The 18,184-nt window shown below is 42.4% G+C and overlaps 1 protein-coding gene across 2 annotated transcripts in view; it reads left to right on the forward strand.

Moving 5' to 3' along the window:
• WNT3 (Wnt family member 3) overlaps nucleotides 1–18,184 on the forward strand; it is an 88,781-nt gene that overhangs the window by 59,288 nt on the left and 11,309 nt on the right. Inside the window, exons 1-4 of one of the 2 annotated variants that reach the window (XM_036758210.1) lie at nucleotides 5,540–5,671; nucleotides 8,529–8,770; nucleotides 16,236–16,501; nucleotides 17,117–17,605. In XM_036758210.1, the coding sequence (XP_036614105.1) occupies nucleotides 5,658–5,671; nucleotides 8,529–8,770; nucleotides 16,236–16,501; nucleotides 17,117–17,596 (1,002 nt within the window). In that variant the 5' untranslated portion in view covers nucleotides 5,540–5,657 and the 3' untranslated portion in view covers nucleotides 17,597–17,605. Of the gene's footprint in view, nucleotides 1–5,539; nucleotides 5,672–8,528; nucleotides 8,771–16,235; nucleotides 16,502–17,116; nucleotides 17,606–18,184 lie in introns of those variants that run through there. The other variant, XM_036758209.1, reaches the window with a different exon arrangement.

Genomic DNA, 18,184 nt, shown 5'->3' on the forward strand with positions numbered 1-18,184 from the left:
CCAGAGTTCTTTGGTTTAACAAGAAAGCTAGAACTACTCCCTCTCTCTGGCCTCCACCCTCGTAGGCGTGGAGTCATTCTTCCCCATTTCCTCTCTGACACGTATGGCTTATTTCTGCTCCAGCACTCCACATTCTGTGTTCTAAGGTCCCTGCTAGCTCTGACATTTTATAGTTCAAAGAATAGGACTCAGTGCCTGTCTATAGATATGAAGGCCTCTCATGAAGTTGAACAATGCTTGCGCGGGCCATTGGCAGGTCTAAAGTATAGGTGAGTGAGGAGAAGAATAGGGGAGAGAGTTTGAGAAAGGAAGGGAGAGAGAAAGAGTAAAAGAAAGAAAGGCAAGAGATGACTGTGGTAGTTAGAACTAAAGAGAGCTAAATGTTGCCAACCCCTGTTTAATTTTGGTCGCAAGGGAAACCAGAATTTACACATACTAGTCTGGCTATGTTTCTAAATCTCTGGTCTTTGCCACATGGAATTGATGTCTTCTCACTCTAGAACTTCCTTCATCCATGTCAGCCACCTTCTCCCACTGGAGGGTTTCTTCCAGGGGTCTCCATTTTGGGGACAGGCCCAGGAAGGCCATGCTTCATTCCCCATCCAGCTATGCTTCCAATCCTCCAGATTTTGCCACAATGACCCCATGAGACTACTTTCTCTCCTCCCCATTTCATTTCCCTTTTATACATTGTCACTCCCAATTAGAATGTAAGCTTCTTGAGGGAGGGGCTGTCTTTCTTTTTGTTTGTATTTGAATTCCCTGTGCTTAGCACAGTGCCTGGGACATGGTGAATACTTTAAAAATGGTTGTTGCCTACCTGCTTTGCTTTTGCTAGAAATTCAGGGATTTTCCTACCATATCACACCGACTATTTAAACAATCTGTATGGGTTCTGAAGTGAGGAATTATGGAGGAATCCAGATTTGATGAAATTGTTAGGACACAAAGAGATGTCCTTCCAATGAGTAGGAAAAGTGGGGAGCTGCCTAAAGTACCAAAGTGGCTACACAGAGAATTCATTTACTACCTGTGTAACCTTGAACCTTAACCTGTTGTAAAATTAGGAGAACTGATACCCTCAAAAGGTTAAAAGCCAGAAAGAAAGATCCCATGAAATTTGTAGCAGCATTTTTGGGGGCAATGAGAAGCTGGAAACAAAATGAGTGTCTATTTATTGGGAATGACTAAACAAACTATGGACATGCAATGGGATATTGTTACGCCAGTAAATGACGAAACTGAGGAATTCAGAAAAATATGTTAAGACTCATATGAAATGATGTGAAGTGAAGAAACCAGAAGCAAGAAAATAAAATAATAGCTGGCATTTTTATAACAACACTCTATAGTTTGCAAAGTACTTTATAAACATCTCTGTTGATTCTCAAAATGACCTTGAGAGGTAGATGCTATTATTATTCCCATTTTGCAGATGAGGAAACTGAGGCAGACAGAAATTATTTCCAAGGGTTACACAGCTAGAAAGTGTCCGAATCCTGATTTGAACTCAAGACTTCCTCACTCTGCGTCCAGTACTCTGCTGTTTCACCTAGCTGCTATATCCATAATGCTTATAATGCTATAAATAAAAATGACACTAAAAGGCGGACAAACCATTATTAACTGTGATGACCAAACTCTTTTAATTGTATAACTAATTAATTTATTTTTAGTTTTCAACATTCACTTCCATAAGATTTTGAGTTTTGAATTTTCTCCCCCATCCACTCCTCCTCAAGGTGGTGTGCAATCTGATACAGGTTCTACTTATACATTCATATTAAACATAACTTCACATTAGTCATGATATAAAGAAGAATTAGCACTAATGGGAGGAACCACGAGAAAGAAGAAACAAAACAAAACAACAAAAGAAAACGAGAGCAAATAATATGCTTCAATCTGCATTCAGACTCCAAAGTTCTTTCTCTGGATGTGGATAGCATTTTCCATCATGAGCCTTTTGGAATTGTCTTAGATCCTTGCATTGCTGAGAAGAGCTAAGTCTATCAAAGTCAGTCATCATGCACTGTGGCTGTTACTTTGTACAATGTTCTCCTGGTTCTGCTCATTTCACTCAGCATCAGTTCATGTAAGTCTTTCCAGGTTTTTCTGAATTCTGCCTGCTCATCATTTCTTATGACATAATAGCATTCCATTACATTCATATACCACAACTTGTTCAGCCATTCCCAGTTGATGGACATCCCCTCAATTTCCAATTCTTTGCCACCACAAAAAGAGCTGCTATAAATACTTTTGTACACGTGGGTTCTTTTCCCATTTTTATGATCTCTTTGGGTTACAGCCCTAGAAGTGGTATTGCTGGGTCAAAGGGTATGCACAGTTTTATAGCCCTTTGGGCATAGTTCCAAATTGCTCTCCAGAATGGTTGGATCAACACACAACTCCACAACAATGCATTAGTGTTCCAATTTTCCCACATCTTCTCCAATATTTATAATTTTCCTGTTTTGTCATGTTAGCCAATCTGATAGGTGTGATGTGGTACTTCAGAGTTGTTTTGATTTGCATTTCTCTAATCAATAGTGATTCAGAGCATTTTTCATATGACTATATATAGCTTTAACTTCTTCCTCTGAAGATTACCTGTTCATATCCTTTGACCATTTATGTGATGACCAATCTGGGTCCAAGAGAATAGATGATGAAACACCCTTTCTTCCTCTTCAGAGAGATTTGGTTTATTATGGGTGTGGAATGTTCTATATATTGTCAGATTCAATCAATTTTTTTAACAAGTTAGTTTGGCTTAACTGCCTTCCTTCCTTCCTTCCTTCCTTCCTTCCTTCCTTTCTTCCTTCCTTCCTGCAAGGGAGAATTTGATGGGGGAGCGAGGAATGCATATCAAGAAATAATTATGAGGTAAAAAACAAAACAAAAAGGTTCAACAAAACCATGTTTTTAAGAATAGACTAAATTGATGCCTGGTAGATCATGGGAATGCTTATAGGCCTAGTATACTTAGATTTCAGCAAAGCATTTGGTAAAGTCTCTAATGCTATCTTCGTGGATAAGCAGCCTTGTTCTGGATGCTGTGTTTCTGTTAATTCCCCCTAAGATAGCATAGTCTTCATTGTAATAGGCCCAAATGGTGGGACGAATCCAATAAGATGAAATTTAGTAGAATAAATCTAATTTACTACATTTATGTTAAAAAAATCAACTGAACCCAATAGATAAATGATTAAAGAATGTAAAAATTTTTCAAAAGAATTGTTAACAATTGTAATCAAAAGTCATCATAGAAAAACATGCTTCAAATTTAGAATAATAAAAATATATTCAATAACAGAAATAGAAAGGAAATTCAAATTAAAACAACTCTGAGGTTCTCCTCACACCCTGAAAATAGGCAAAGTTGACCCAAAAAATGGGAATAACTAATGTTGGAGGTGCTGTGGGAAGATAGGCACACTACTATTTTGTTGACAGAAGAGTGAATTGGCTCAAGAGTTCTGCATTACAATTTAGAATTACTCAAGAAAAGTGATTAAACTGCCCCAGCGATCACATTAATAGGCATATTCCTCAACTAAGTAAAAAGAAACAAAAGTCTAATATATTCCAAAATATTCACATTGGCACTCTTTGTTATAGTAAAGCACTGGGTGCCCGTCATTGGGAAGATGCTGAAAAAACTATGGTATATGAATGCCATGGAATTGTACTGTGCTATTTTTTTAAAAGACAAAAAGAGGAATTCAGAGAAACAAGAAAATGGCCATGCACAGATGTAAAGCAAAATAAGCAGAACCAAAAGAACAATATACATAATGACAATGACAATGTAAATGAAAGGATTACTACCAGTGAGTCAAACATTTAGGAAAAAAATCATTTCAGTCTCAGAGGAGAGAAAATGAAACATGTCTCTAGACTCACAGTAAAGACAGGAGTCTTAGCTAGAACAAATCTTCCTTTGCCTGCCTTCCTTTGCCTTTAATTCCCTTACCTTGCCTTCTCTTTGAGGTACAGACCTAGTAGTGGTATTACTGGGTCAAAGGGTATCCACAGTTTTACTGCTCTTTGGGCATAGTTTCAAATTGTTCTCCAGCATTGTTGGACCAGTTTACAACTCCGCCAATAGTGCATTAGTGTCCCTATTTTTCCATATCCCCTCCAACAGTTATCATTTTCCTTTTCTGTCATGTTAGTCAATCTGTTGGGTGTGAGGTGAAACCTCAGAGTTGTTTTAATTTTCATTTCTCTAATTAACAATGATTTAGAGAATTTCTTCACATGACTATAAATACCTTTGATATCTCCTGAAAACTGCCTCTTCATATCCTTTGAGCACTTATCAATTGATGAATGGCTCTTATCTTTATGAGTTTGACTTAATTCCCTATATTTTTGAGAAATGAGGCCTTTATTAGAGAAACTTGCTGTAAAAAACTATCCTCCCCCCCCCCCCAGTTTCCTGCTTTCCTTTTAATTTTGACTGCATTGGTTTTGTTTGTGCAAAAACTGACAACCTGGAAAAGGTCCAAAGGAAGGCATGGTTAGGATAATAAGCTCTGGGGTCTGAGAATTCTTCTTTTTCCCTAACCCTCCAGGGTTACAGAAATTCTCTTTCATGCTGCCTGTCTCCATGTCCATGTCCATGTCCATGTCCATGTCCATGTCCATGATTAGCAGAGCTGTCACACTGCTTTGGAGGCCCCCAGTATGCTGTCCCTCTGGGACTTTTAAGTACCTCCTTGAGCAATGAAAAGCATGGAAGACTTGACCCTCAATCAATGCAGCACCCTCCCCCCTATTGCTATGTCACCATCAGGTCCCTCTTATGTCCTATCTGAATAAGTAAGACATTTAACTAATGGTTCATACCCCTCATCTGACTTCCCTCACGTTTTCTGTTGGTTCTTAGCATATTATAACAAGCAAAACATCTGCACAAGGACCTATAGTAAGCAATTTAATTGTATTTGATGATACATAGTATGATAATAGTAGCAAGAACTATACTAAGCAATTTAATTGTATTTAATACAATTATAGTAAGCAAGAACCAGAGTAATTTAATATATAATATGGTAATAGTAGTAATATATAAAATAGCAAGAACTATAGTAAACACTTTTATTATTTTTGAAAAAAGTATAATAAAAGAAAAGCAAAATACATGTCACAAATATAGAGTAGCATTTGCCTTATGTCTCAGTTCTAAACCTTCCTAAGGCAGAAAGAACTGTATTTGGACTGGTTTCCATTTTCCTACCCTCCCTAGCCAAGGTTTGTATTAGAGAACCATAGGAGGCTAATATCTCATCATAAACATCCTGATTCTCAGCTGTAGAATGGGACATAGGGACAAACAGTCTAAACTCATAATAGGTGCAATGACTTGATGTCTGAAAATTCCCTTTCACCCTCACGGGAGTACATCTCCTACTTCCTTTCTCATCAACTCAAAATTTCCTTTTGTTTTTGCTGTGGTCAGTTCTGGACACTTGCCTTTGTGACTCAAGCAGCTACCTGTTCGTAAAGCTCACATTCACTGAAAAGGGTTGATGCTTAAAGGCTCCCTAGGACCATTACAGTCCTTTATCCTAGCCACCATTTCTGCCTGCCTTTTCATTCAAAGATCTGATCTGATAACACCTCCCATAAGGTGTATGCGGGAGTAAATGAGTCTGGAAAGGTAGGTTGGAACCAGATTGAGAAGAACCCTAAATGGTAGGCCTTGGATATTTCATTTAACCCACCTTGGTTTTTTTCTGGGCGGACTGCTTTAGAGTCACTATCACCTGACAATGTCACTCTTCTACTCTATAAACTCCGGTGGTTCCCTATTGCCTTCAGGATAAAATATAAACTTCCCTGCTTTTTAAAACCCTTCACAACTTGGCATCATTATATATTACTCTCTTTCCTATACTTTAAAGTCCAGAAAAAGTGGATTTCACTCTGTTTCTCATACACTATACTCCGTATCTCCTATCCCCATGCCTGGGAGGTACTTCCTTCTCACTTCTGCCTCAAAGAATCCCTGACTTTCTTCTAGATGTAGTTAAAGCATCTCCTTCTATATGAAGTCTTCCCTGATTTCCCCCCAAATATTAATGTCTCCCCTTTCAAACTCCTTTCCTTTTAACTACCTTAAATTTATCCTGTCTTTATTTCTACATGTATTTATTCTGTTGTTATTGTTTAGTTGTTCAGTCCCGTCTGCCTCTTTATGACCCCACCGACCATAGCACACCAGACCCTCCTGTCCTCCTCTATCTCTTAGAATCTATCCAAGCTCATGTTCATTGTTTCCATGACACTCCCATCTCATCCTCTGCCATCCCCCTTTCCTTTTGCCTTCAATCTTTCCCAACATATATTGTATGCATGTAAACATATACATATTATGTAAATATATAATACATAATAAATATATAATGAACATAACAATAGATTTATATACAAGATATTTATTATTAATATCATTATAATATAGAATAATATATTGTGTAATATGCTGTTATAATATTCAATATGATAAAATGTAAAATATAATATTTAATGTTATGGTAATATTATTAATAATTTCTATATAACAAGATATAATACAACATACAATAACATATAATACATTTATATACTATATACAAATTTTATATATGTACAATATACAACATATTTATATTATATGCCAATATTTATGTATTATATATACTATATAATCATATTATAATAAATACTATATAACATAGAATATATTATTAATAGAGAATATAATAATTAATGCTAATAATAAATGCTTGGTGATTGATATAAGAAGCTTTCCTATGGGCAAAGTCATGGGCAATGTAGAGTTGAAGATTTTATCTAATCATCCTCCAGGCTGCCTTTGCCATCTTTCTCGGTGTGGTTTAGAGCTGGACTCTGGGTAAGGTCATTAAGACCTTCAAAGACTCTAGAGATTCTTGGTGGACCCTTAAAGCCACCTTGCCCTTTAGAATGTCAGGACTATAGGAGGGTTCCCAGTCCAACTCTTTTACCTCACAGTGGCTCAGACAATGAAAATGACTTTCCTGAGGCCACATGGATAGCAGGAGGCAGAGCCTGGCCTGAATCCACATCTGTCCATCATCAGACTCTATAGCTGAACTAGTCTAGAAAAATAGCTGCCAACTTTTTTTTTTCTTAAAACCTTCCCCATAACATCCTCTGGCAATATATTCCATCACCTTCACCCCTCTGGGCCTCAGTTTCTTTCTCTGTAAAACTGATGGTCTCCAAAGTTGCCTCTGGCTCTAAACCCGGTGAATCCTGGATCCTTGGCAGGAAGATTTTTCTACCTCACTTCAGTCTTTTTGGTTGAATTTTTGACTTGGGCCATTTTGTTCTTACCAGTAAGACCAAACCACTGGTATCTGTGCGCTTCCGCACATGTCTGGGTGTATTCTTTCTCCAAGGAGAAGGAAGGGGACTCCGGTGACAGCATGGAGTAGGGGATAAGAGCGTTAGGTTTGTAGTTCAATAAGAGCTGGGTCAAAATTTCTCCTTTAGACACTTCCCAACTGTGTCACTCTAGCCAAGTCATTTAACTTCTCTGTGCCTCAGTTTCCTTATCTGTAAAATGAGTGGGTTGATCTAGAGGGCTTCTTAGGTCCCTTCCAGCTCTAAATCTATGATCCTAGGATCTTAGTCACAGAAATCCTAAAATGTAAGGGCTAGAAGAGACCTTGGAGACCCTAGAATGTAAGGAAGGGCTAGAAGTGACCTTGGAAATCATTGAATCCAGGGGTTCTCAGTCTTTTTTGTGTCATGGCTCCCCTTTGTAAATCTGATGAAGCCTACGGACCTCTTCTCAGAATAAATTTTTTAAATGCATAAAATACCATTCACATGATTACAAAGGAAGCCAATATATTTCACTTTCTTTCTTTCATTCTTTTTCTTTTATTTGAGTCTTCTTGTACAAAATGACTAATATGGAAATGTTTTAAATGACTGCACATGCATAACCTACATCTGATTGCTTACCATCTCAGGGAGGGGGGATAGGAGGGAGGGAGGAAGGGATAGAATTTAGAACTCAAAATGTGAAAAAATGCCAAAATTGTTTTACCATGTAATTGGGGAAAAATAAAATATATTTAAAAAAAGAAATACAGCTATCAAATTAGTTTTAAAAACCAAACCAAATTCAAGCACTCTGGGTAAAGAATCCTTGATCTAATCCATTGATTAGATTAATCCATTATTAATATCATATATATATATATATATATATATAAATCCAATCATTAATCCAATGATTAAATCCATTCAGGTTATAGAGGGGGGAAACTGAGAGACCTGGAGAGTGGCAGAGACTCCCTTAAGGCTTCCTAGAGAAGAACCAAGAGGAAAGCTCAAGTGTCTTGGCTCCCAGTTCAATGCTCTTTGTTTCTATTGTACCTGTTATCTTTCTGTCTGGTGCCCAAAGCATGGCGGACAATGGGTAAGTACTTGGTAGTGGGCATGGTGACTATGCTTCTATAACTCTCCACTCTCTATTCCAGGTCCCTGGCCCTGGGGCAGCAGTATACATCATTGGGGTCCCAGCCTCTGCTCTGTGGCTCCATTCCCGGTCTGGTCCCCAAGCAGCTTCGTTTCTGCCGCAACTACATTGAGATCATGCCCAGCGTGGCAGAGGGAGTGAAGCTGGGCATCCAAGAATGTCAGCATCAGTTCCGGGGTCGACGCTGGAACTGTACTACCATTGATGACAGCTTGGCCATCTTTGGACCTGTTCTTGACAAAGGTGAGCTCACAAGGTACTGCCTGGCAAGGGAGAAAGTCAGGATCTGTGGTTGGTTCAGGTTGCCGCCATAGGTCACCTTATCCATTCCTCAACCTCCCTGGAAGACTGGCAGCCCAGGTACTCCGAACCCAGGTATCTCAAGGTATCTGAATATGATGCTAGCCTTCAGACTGTGAATTCTGCCATTTTCTCTTTCTCTTTAGATTTCACCCTGTGTTGAAGGTGGGTTGGGGAAGGGGGAAAAGGGGACAACGAGATTTCAGGAAAGGCAAATCCAATCATTATGCTTGGGAAAATAAACATTTTTGCTGATAGTGAAGGGGACTCTTAGGTAAGCTGGGAATGTAGGTGGATGAAAATGTGACTCTGGTCCTTGCCATCAGCATCTGTTACTTCTAAGTCATTTTCACTTTAGGAGGCTAGTCAGAGCTCAGACACTTGCTTACCTCGTCATTGTGATACTCCTAGGCCATTCCTAGGGAACTCAGCATGCATGCATGTGTACAGATTCCCCATAGCAGCTGGTACTGGCAGTGAAGTGTGGAAGGATGGGGAGAGGCGTGGTGTGATTGTTAATTAGTGTGACATCTTCCAATGGTTTGTTGCAAATTGGGCATCAAATTGGGGTCTTCTGGATTCAGGATTCAAGGAGGTCTCTTTGGCTGTTCTTCAAATGAATAATAAGGCAGATATTGCCCACCAGTCAGTCAGTCAGTCAATAAGCATTTATGAAGTCCATTATTTGCCAAGCACTGTACTAAGCACTGGGTGGGGATACAAAGAAAAACAAAAGATTTTCCTAACTCCAAGCCCCAAACTCTAACCACTACTCCACCTAGTATCTTTTAATAAGATTGTTGTGAGGATCAAATTAAATGTTGCAGATAAAGCACTTTATATTAATGTCAGCTTTTATCATTATTCCTTTCACCATTTTTGCTTCTTATATAACACTGGACTAAGTTGTTTCTTCCTTCAATTTATTAGTGGCAAAGTAGAATTTGGCAGCTGGTGAGGCTTTACTTACCCTTCTCTACTTGATGCTCTTGGGGAGCAATAGGTTCTCTGTTTACAGGTAGGGAAGGAGATGGACCTATGAAAATCCATTAGGATCTAAAGCTCCTTGGTCCTCTTCTGTTCTCTGTCATATGGCTGCAATGCAACTCTTCCCCAGCTTTGAATGCACTCTTGATCAATGCATGAAGTCTTTTGTGAACAATAGCCAGCACTGGGCTTTAGCCTTATTAAATATGTGTGTGTATATGTATGCATATATACATATAAACATATGTATTCACATAAATATATATGCTAGCTAATGACCAAATGCTGGTTATTGTCATAGAGAGAAATAAAGATATTTCATATATATTTATATATACACACATACCTATTCATAAAATATATATTATACCTAAATAGTAGCTGTTGTCATAGAGGGAGAAATATAGATATATTTCATATACACACATACATACACACACTCATGCCTATTCTTAAAATATATATGCTAGCCAAAGACCAAATGCTGGCTATTGTCATAGAGAAATATAGATATATTTCATACATATTTATCTATACATACCCACTTATGCCTATTCACAAAATATATATTTTAGCTAAAGACTAGATACAGATATATTTCATAAATCTATATATATACATACTTACACACATATATCTACACACTCATGCCTATTCATAAAATATATGATAGCAAAAAACCAAATCCTGGCTATTACACACACACACACACACACACACACACATACACACACACACACATCTTGAATAAGGCTAAAGACCATATGCTGGCTATTATCTACAAAAGGGAATAGAAAAGATATTTTTATGGTTCTCATTACACTTTTACCAGAGCTCATTGGTTACATAAAAGGTTCTACTTTATGTGCCCAGAGTGAAGATTATTTGTATTTCAGAAGTATGTTTGAATATATGCAGGCAGTTTCAAGGAGTGCTTTCATAGCGACATGTCCGATTCAATTCAATTTAACAGCAATTATCAAGCACCTACTGTGTGCAGTGTCCTGGGACGGATGCCCTGAACTACAAAGATTGATAAGAGAACCCCTGTCCTCAAGGAGTTTACCCACTAATACGTGTATATGTCTCTCTGTGTGTGCATGTGGGGGAGTTGTTAAGACATATACACAAATAACCACAATTAATTTTAACTAAACAGTTTGGACTTCCATTGGGCCACATATACCACAGCATCCATCCATAATTTTTCAAATGTTCTGTTTCCTGCACTCCTTACATGTATTTCTTGTTAGTTTTGCCTTTCATAGGTTCTCTAATTCCCTTGGTTCAGAACTCAACCCACTCCCACCCCGCCATACACACACACTGCTGCTAGAAATTGTTCTTTGTTATAATGTCTTCCTCCGGTCGCCCTTCTACCAGCACCCGCAATCTCACCTACCTACACACAGTGGGCTAATCATTGATCAAGGCTTTGAGATTCCAGAAGGCAAGGGCATGGCCTGCCTCATGAAGCACTTTCTAGGACCAAGGCTGTCAGCAAAGGACAGAGCCCCCGGAAGAAGAGAGGACAGGATGAAAGGCTGGCCCCAGAGCACTGTTCAGCCAGAGGCAAGGCTGGTAATGAGGGTCTTCACTGCTAGCGGGATGGAGACCAAGAGGTAGGGAGGGAAGGATACGTTGAAAGTGGAGAGGGCATCAGACCATAGGGCTGAGATCAAGTGGGGATGTCTGAGAGATCCCGGAGGCTGCGTTGGGCTGGTGGCCTGTGACTGAGGGTATCACCAGGTAGCTGAAAAGCAATGACAGATGAAATGGAAGCGAAGAGACATTAATCTGCAGGGCTGAGACTTAGGAGTGTTTGAGAGATTCAGATGCCCAGGGGGCTGAGGTGGGCCGGAGCAAGGGTCAGGTGCCAAGGAACCGAGACAGGAAAGGAGAGAGGCCGGAGGTCTGGTGGGGGTGGCAGGGGGCAAGGGTAGGGGCAGGGGTAAGCCAAGGAGCTGAGCAGGAGGGGCCAGGGTAGGAAACAGGGCGGGTGGTCATGTTACAAACTCCGGATTTTTTTTCTCTCCCCCTTTCCAGGGAGGAGCTGGGGGAGGATAGAGCAAAATGAGCTTATATTGATTGAAAAAGGGCTAAGCCTTGTCCCCCACTGTGAGGCTGGGGCTGCGGGCCCGGCCCCCGCCACACTCATTTCACATCGCTGCGCCATTCACACGCCCTTTCCCCCATTCTGCCCGGGGAGCGGCGGGGGGGCGGGAGCCCCATCAATAGGGATTTCCCGGCCCCGCGCGGCCCGGGAGGGGGAGGCCCGGCTGGGGGGAGCTGCCCGTTGCTACGCGGTGGCGGCAGGGAATGCCGGGCCCTGGCGCCCTGGGCGCAGTGGCCAGAGGAAGCCTGCCACATTAGGCGGATAATACAGTGTGACACGCGGGGAACAAAGGGAGATTGAGTGGCCCAGCAGGTAACGGCCGGCCGGATGGGGGCTAGGCACAGCGGCTCACTGTCAGCCGCAGTTCTCAGGCTCTCTAATCCCTCCCGCCCCGCGGCCCCCTTCCTGCCCCTCCCCAGGGCTGGGAACCCAAGAAGGCTCTGGGAAATTCCTCCCTGGGCCCAGCATGGACCCGCTGGGGGGATGAGGGCGGGGGCGGGTTGCGAGGTTCAGGGTTTTGGTGAAGTTTTTCGGGTTCCTCCCCCCAGCCGAAGAACGGTTGCTTTTCTTTCCAATTTGCGGACTCTGGCTTGCTTTCTCCTCCACATCCCACAGGTCGAGACCAGAAGAGAGGGCGCTTAGATTTCGGGGCGTCATGAGACAGAAGGGGGAGAGAATGGCTGGGGATCCCTGCTCCAAACCATGGGGATTGTTAATTAGAGCTACCTGAACTTCATTCCTTGGCCCCTCCCTGTTTTACTCCACAGCTTCTGAACATATAGAGAGAACACAGAGGTATTCAGTGGGCTGTGTAAGCTTGGATGGATACGAGTTCTTCCTCTTCTTCAAAAAAATTTTTATTTAATTAAGAAAAATCAATTTTCCTTCCACACCATCCCCTTGCGAAAAGAAAAAGGATACACAATACCCTTGTAACACTCATATTACAGCAAAAAGAAAATTACATTCCATATTTCCAAAAAATAAATGTCATGTTCTGCACCCTGAGAAAAATCGAAAATTGCTTCTCTTCATCATCGTTCGTGGTTGGTCATTGCAGTCATCAGAGATCTTAAGTCTTTCAAAGTTGCTTATTTCACTGCTGCTACTGCATAAATTGTTCTCTTAGTTACTTCCTCTCCTGTTTGAGGGGGAGCATTGCTGAAGAGGCTCCCATGCCAATGAGTCTGCCTGTTTGGGCAAGGCCTTGGCCTTTCTGCAGGATGGTGAACTCTACAAGAGGGAGGAGGAGCAAGAGGTGAGGGCAGTGACTTGATAGCATATTGATCTTGGCATATAAAGAGAAGTCACCTCTTCTCCTTAGTCAGGTCACAGACAACCATCCTACCCTAGGTGAGGGAACCGGTGGAGGGTCCGTGAGGTAGTGGTGGGAAGAGGGAAGAAGGGAGGAATTAAAGACAAGTTCGCTTGTTTCCCTATCCCAATAGCTAGGGAGATGATGCTTCCCCAGCCCTGTCCCTGGGCTTTGTTTAATAATCAGTTTGTCAGTCGATCAGTCAACAAGGATTTATAAATCACTTACTATGTGACAGGCACTTTGCTAAGTGCTGGAAATACACAAAATAGTCCCTTTCCTCAAGAATGTCCATTCTAAAGGGGAGGGGGTAGACCACATAGAGATAACTGGGTAGAGGCAAGACACAGCTAGAAGGTAACTTTAGAGCAGAAGGCTCTAGCACCTGAGGGCACCAGGAAAGATCTCTTACGGAAGGTGGTGTTTGAGCTGAGTTTTGAAGGAAGCCAGGGATCCAAGAGGTGCTAGTCAGGATGGAGAGCATTCCAATTCTGGCATAGGAGACAGTGCAAAGGAACAGAGAGTATGTGGAAGTGAGGAAACAGGCAAGAGGAGTGGAAAGGTAGAAAGAGGTCAAGTTGGGAAAAGCTTTGAATATGAAATAAAGGACTTTGGTCCCGGAGGTAATAGCAAGCCACTAGAGTTTATTGAAGCAAGTTGGAGGGAAGCCACACTCACATTTTAGAAAAATTATTTTGGCAGCTGTGTAGAAGATGGCGTAGAGTTGGTGGGCATTTGAGACAGGTAGACCAATTAGAAAGCTATTGCAACAATCTAAGGGAGAGGTCACGAGGAGCTGGATTAGGGTAGGAATGGAGAGAAGGGATGGAAGAAAAAATGGGAAATGGAAGAAAAAATGCCCTTGGCAACTGAGTGGATACACGGGATAAGAGAGAATGAAGTGTCAAGGGTGCTGTCAAAGCTGAGACTGGGAAGATAGTAGTGCTCTCAAAAGAAAGAGAAGTGCCGAAGGGGATTGGAAATGAGTTCTGTTTTGGACATGTTTGAGATGCCTAGAGAACATCCAGTTCAAGATGTCCAATGGGCATTTTGTGATGTGAGACTGGCACTCAGGAGGAAGACTAGGGCTTGATATATAGATCTGGGAATTATTTGCATAGAGGTGATCATTGGACCCATGGGAGCTGATGAGATTGCCAAGTTGAGAGAATATAGACAGAAAACAGAATACCAAGGCCACTGCCTTCCACTACTTGACTTGTTTCAAAGAGGAGGGCTTCCAACAGCTCCAGGAAGGAGCTTGGTCCCTGCAACTCAAGAGCCTGGAATTGTCTGGGTCAGCAGGGGTGAGGAAGGCTGCCTCTTCCTTGAGACCTTCATGCATTCCCCCACCAACTCTGCTTAATAATTTCTTTTCATTTTTTTACAATTTTCTCATCTCTCTTTTACAATGTTTCTGAATTCCTGTGGATGTATCAAAGGAATTCCATGAGGACAGAGACAGTGTTTTATCAAAACTTCCTATATCTCCCTGTGTAATGAGCTTGTACTAAAGGTTTTGTTAAATTGAATTGAATTGGATGTTAACCTCCTCTGATTTTAAATACAGGGTTTCTGATTTGCCTGAGAGGCAAAACATGCTCCCCCATATTGAATATAGTGTGTCCTAAAAGTATTAGTGCAAATACAACTTAAAACTGTGAGCGCTCCTTCCCTGGTGGGAGCTGGTGGCACAGTCTTTGTGGAGTCTTCTTGTCCATGTGGTGGATCATTTTGAGAGGTAGTGTGGCATTGGACATGATGCCAAAAGACTCAGGTTTGAGGCATGAATCTGATACTTATTAGTTATCACTAACTCCCTTGAGACTCATTACTTATTTGTAAAGTGGTGATAAAAATACTTGCGACTACCTACTTTCTGGATTGTTATTAAGAGAATGTCTATCAGTATGAGCTCTTATTATTACTCCACTCCAATGGGAGAGGGGCCCTATGGGGAGCTGGGCTTGGGAGTCTGCTGGACCCTTATGTCTACAACGTGGGTGCCATAGTGTGAGATCTTTACCATTTCCCATTCCCCATTCCCATTCTCTTCTCTCTCTCCTTTATTTCCTCTCTTCTCACTCATTTCTCTCTCTCTCTCTCTCTCTCTCTCTCTCTCTCTCTCTCTCTCTCTCTCTCTCTTTCTCTTTCTCTATCTGTCTTTCTCTGTCTCTCTTTGTCCCCCCCTCTCTCTCTCTCTCTCTCTCTCTCTCTCTCTCTCTCTCTCTCTCTGTCTCCTCTCTCTCTCTCTGTTTCTCTCTGTCTCCTCTGTCTCTGTCTCTGTCTCCTGTCTCCCTACCTCTCTGTCTGTCTCCCCCCCCCCATTTTTCTCTCTGTCTCCTCTCTCTGTCTCTCTTTTTCCCTCTCCCTGTGTCTCTGTTTTTCTCTCTGTCTCTGTCTCTCTTTATCTCCCTCTCTGTCTCTATCTGTTTCTCTCCATCTCCTTTCTCTGTCTCTCTCTCTCTCTGTCTCTGTCTCTCTGTCTCTGTCTCTCTGTCTCTGTCTGTCTGTCTGTCTCTCTCTCTCTTTCTCTCTCTCTCTCTCTCTCTCTCTCTCTGTCTCTATGTGGCAACGTGCTTTTTAGCCTTAGGGAAGGCAGGCAGGAAACATTTATGAAGTGCCTACTATGTTCTAGGCACTGTGCTAAATACTTTGTAAATACTATCTCAATTGACCTTTACAACGTCAACCCCAGGAAGTAGGTGCTATCATTATCCCCATTTTACAGTTGAGGAAACTGAGACAGAGTTTAAATGACTTGGCCAGGGTCAGACAGCTAGTAAGTGTCTGAGGCCAGATTTTGCCTCTGGGCATCTACAGGGGTTTTTGATGTTGGAATGAGCTTGCAAACTCACTCCCTTCTCACTTTCTTCCCAATCTCTTCTCTACCTACTGTATACACTAAGAAGTGTGGTCCACCTGAGTCAAGGAGCAGGGCCTAGGTCAGCTTTCCCTCACTCCATCCTGCATGCTTTCTTCCCCCACAGCCACTCGGGAATCGGCCTTTGTGCACGCTATCGCCTCTGCTGGTGTGGCTTTTGCTGTCACCCGTTCTTGTGCCGAGGGTACCTCTACAATCTGCGGCTGTGACTCCCATCACAAGGGGCCTCCTGGGGATGGCTGGAAGTGGGGGGGCTGCAGCGAAGATGCCGACTTTGGGGTGCTGGTCTCCAGGGAGTTTGCTGATGCCAGGGAGAACCGTCCAGATGCCCGCTCAGCCATGAACAAACATAACAATGAGGCCGGCAGGACGGTGAGTAAGACCCCCACCCCCACCCCAACCCCACCCTTGCTTTCTCTAACCTTCATTCTTCTTCTGGTCCCATTCCCTTCCACTCCCATTCCTCTACTCAAGTTCTTCCTTTCAGGTCTTAAGGCCTTCAATTTATGTTCCCAGACCACCTTCCAAACAGCTCCCAGCTCCAAATTGCCCCTTCCCCATTGGCTGGACCATTTTCAGCCCAGGGGACCTTGTCTTTCAAGAACACCGATCTAGTTGTTTGTGAGTAAGAGGGGGAGTCAACAGAGAATTTGGGTCTCTTCTCCAGCTTTGCCATTTTACTTGTTTCAGGCATTGGCTCAGTCCTTTCCCAATTCTGGATGTCAGTTTCCCCATCTGTTCACTTTCCTAGACAAAAAAGGAGAGGGTCAAAGGAGTGAGGGAGGGAAGAGAGAATGGGGTATTGAGTTAGAAAGAACCCAGAATGATGATTGTGGGGGGAGATGAATTTCTGTCTGGCTTGAGGCCTAAGAAATAAACCTTGCCCAACCCGCCTAAGAATGGTCCATAGTTATAGATAGCCTTAAAAAGAAGGAATGGGAGTCCTAAGATATACTGTGGCTGCTTTGGTCCCTCTCCTTCCCACAGACTATCCTGGACCATATGCACCTCAAATGTAAGTGCCATGGGCTCTCAGGGAGCTGCGAAGTGAAGACCTGTTGGTGGGCCCAGCCCGACTTCCGGGCCATTGGTGACTTCCTCAAGGACAAGTATGACAGTGCCTCTGAGATGGTGGTAGAGAAACACCGAGAGTCAAGGGGATGGGTAGAGACCCTCCGGGCCAAGTACGCACTCTTCAAACCACCTACTGAACGAGACCTGGTCTATTATGAGAACTCCCCCAATTTCTGTGAACCCAATCCTGAGACTGGGTCCTTTGGAACCAGGGACCGGACTTGTAATGTCACCTCCCATGGGATAGATGGCTGTGACCTGCTGTGCTGCGGCCGAGGCCACAACACACGGACAGAGAAGCGAAAGGAGAAATGTCATTGCATCTTTCATTGGTGTTGCTATGTCAGCTGTCAAGAGTGTATCCGTATCTATGACGTCCACACCTGCAAGTAAAGACCAGAGGTAAGGGGCAGACCAGAAGAAGAGGTCAGGGCTTGGGTTAAAAGTAGAGGGAGAAGGGAAGGATAGGTGGAAATTGGGTAGCAAGAGCTATTTATCCTCCTTCCCATGACATCTCTGTTCAGCTTCTAGGTTGTCCAGGTATTTGGGTTCCTAGGTAATAGAACCAAGCCTTCCAGGCCTAAATGAGTGATCTTGGACTAATGACCTTAAGGCTACAGATAACCAGCAGGGAACAAAGAGGCGGAGACAGAATGGTCAGAGGTTCAATAACTTATTGAAATTCTTATTCAAACTTCTAGTAGATAATGAGCCAGATCACTTGGAGTGGGGTGGGGGTGAGGGGAATTGGGGATTCTAAGAGGCAGAGGTGAGGATGGATGATGTTTCATGAATGGGAAGGACAGTGTGTGCAGTCACAGAGGGCTTCATTAAGCATGCGGATACTACTAAACTTTTCCACTTTGAAGAAAAAAGAGGCTATATTGTAGCTTGATTACCAAGCAAAAGACCAGTTGAAAAGAGGAGACAGGGCCGATTTGAACAGATGTTTAACTTCTATACTTGGGATTAAGTTAATAT

Source organism: Trichosurus vulpecula, chromosome 4, assembly GCF_011100635.1.
Source record: "Trichosurus vulpecula isolate mTriVul1 chromosome 4, mTriVul1.pri, whole genome shotgun sequence".
NCBI lineage: Eukaryota > Metazoa > Chordata > Mammalia > Diprotodontia > Phalangeridae > Trichosurus > Trichosurus vulpecula.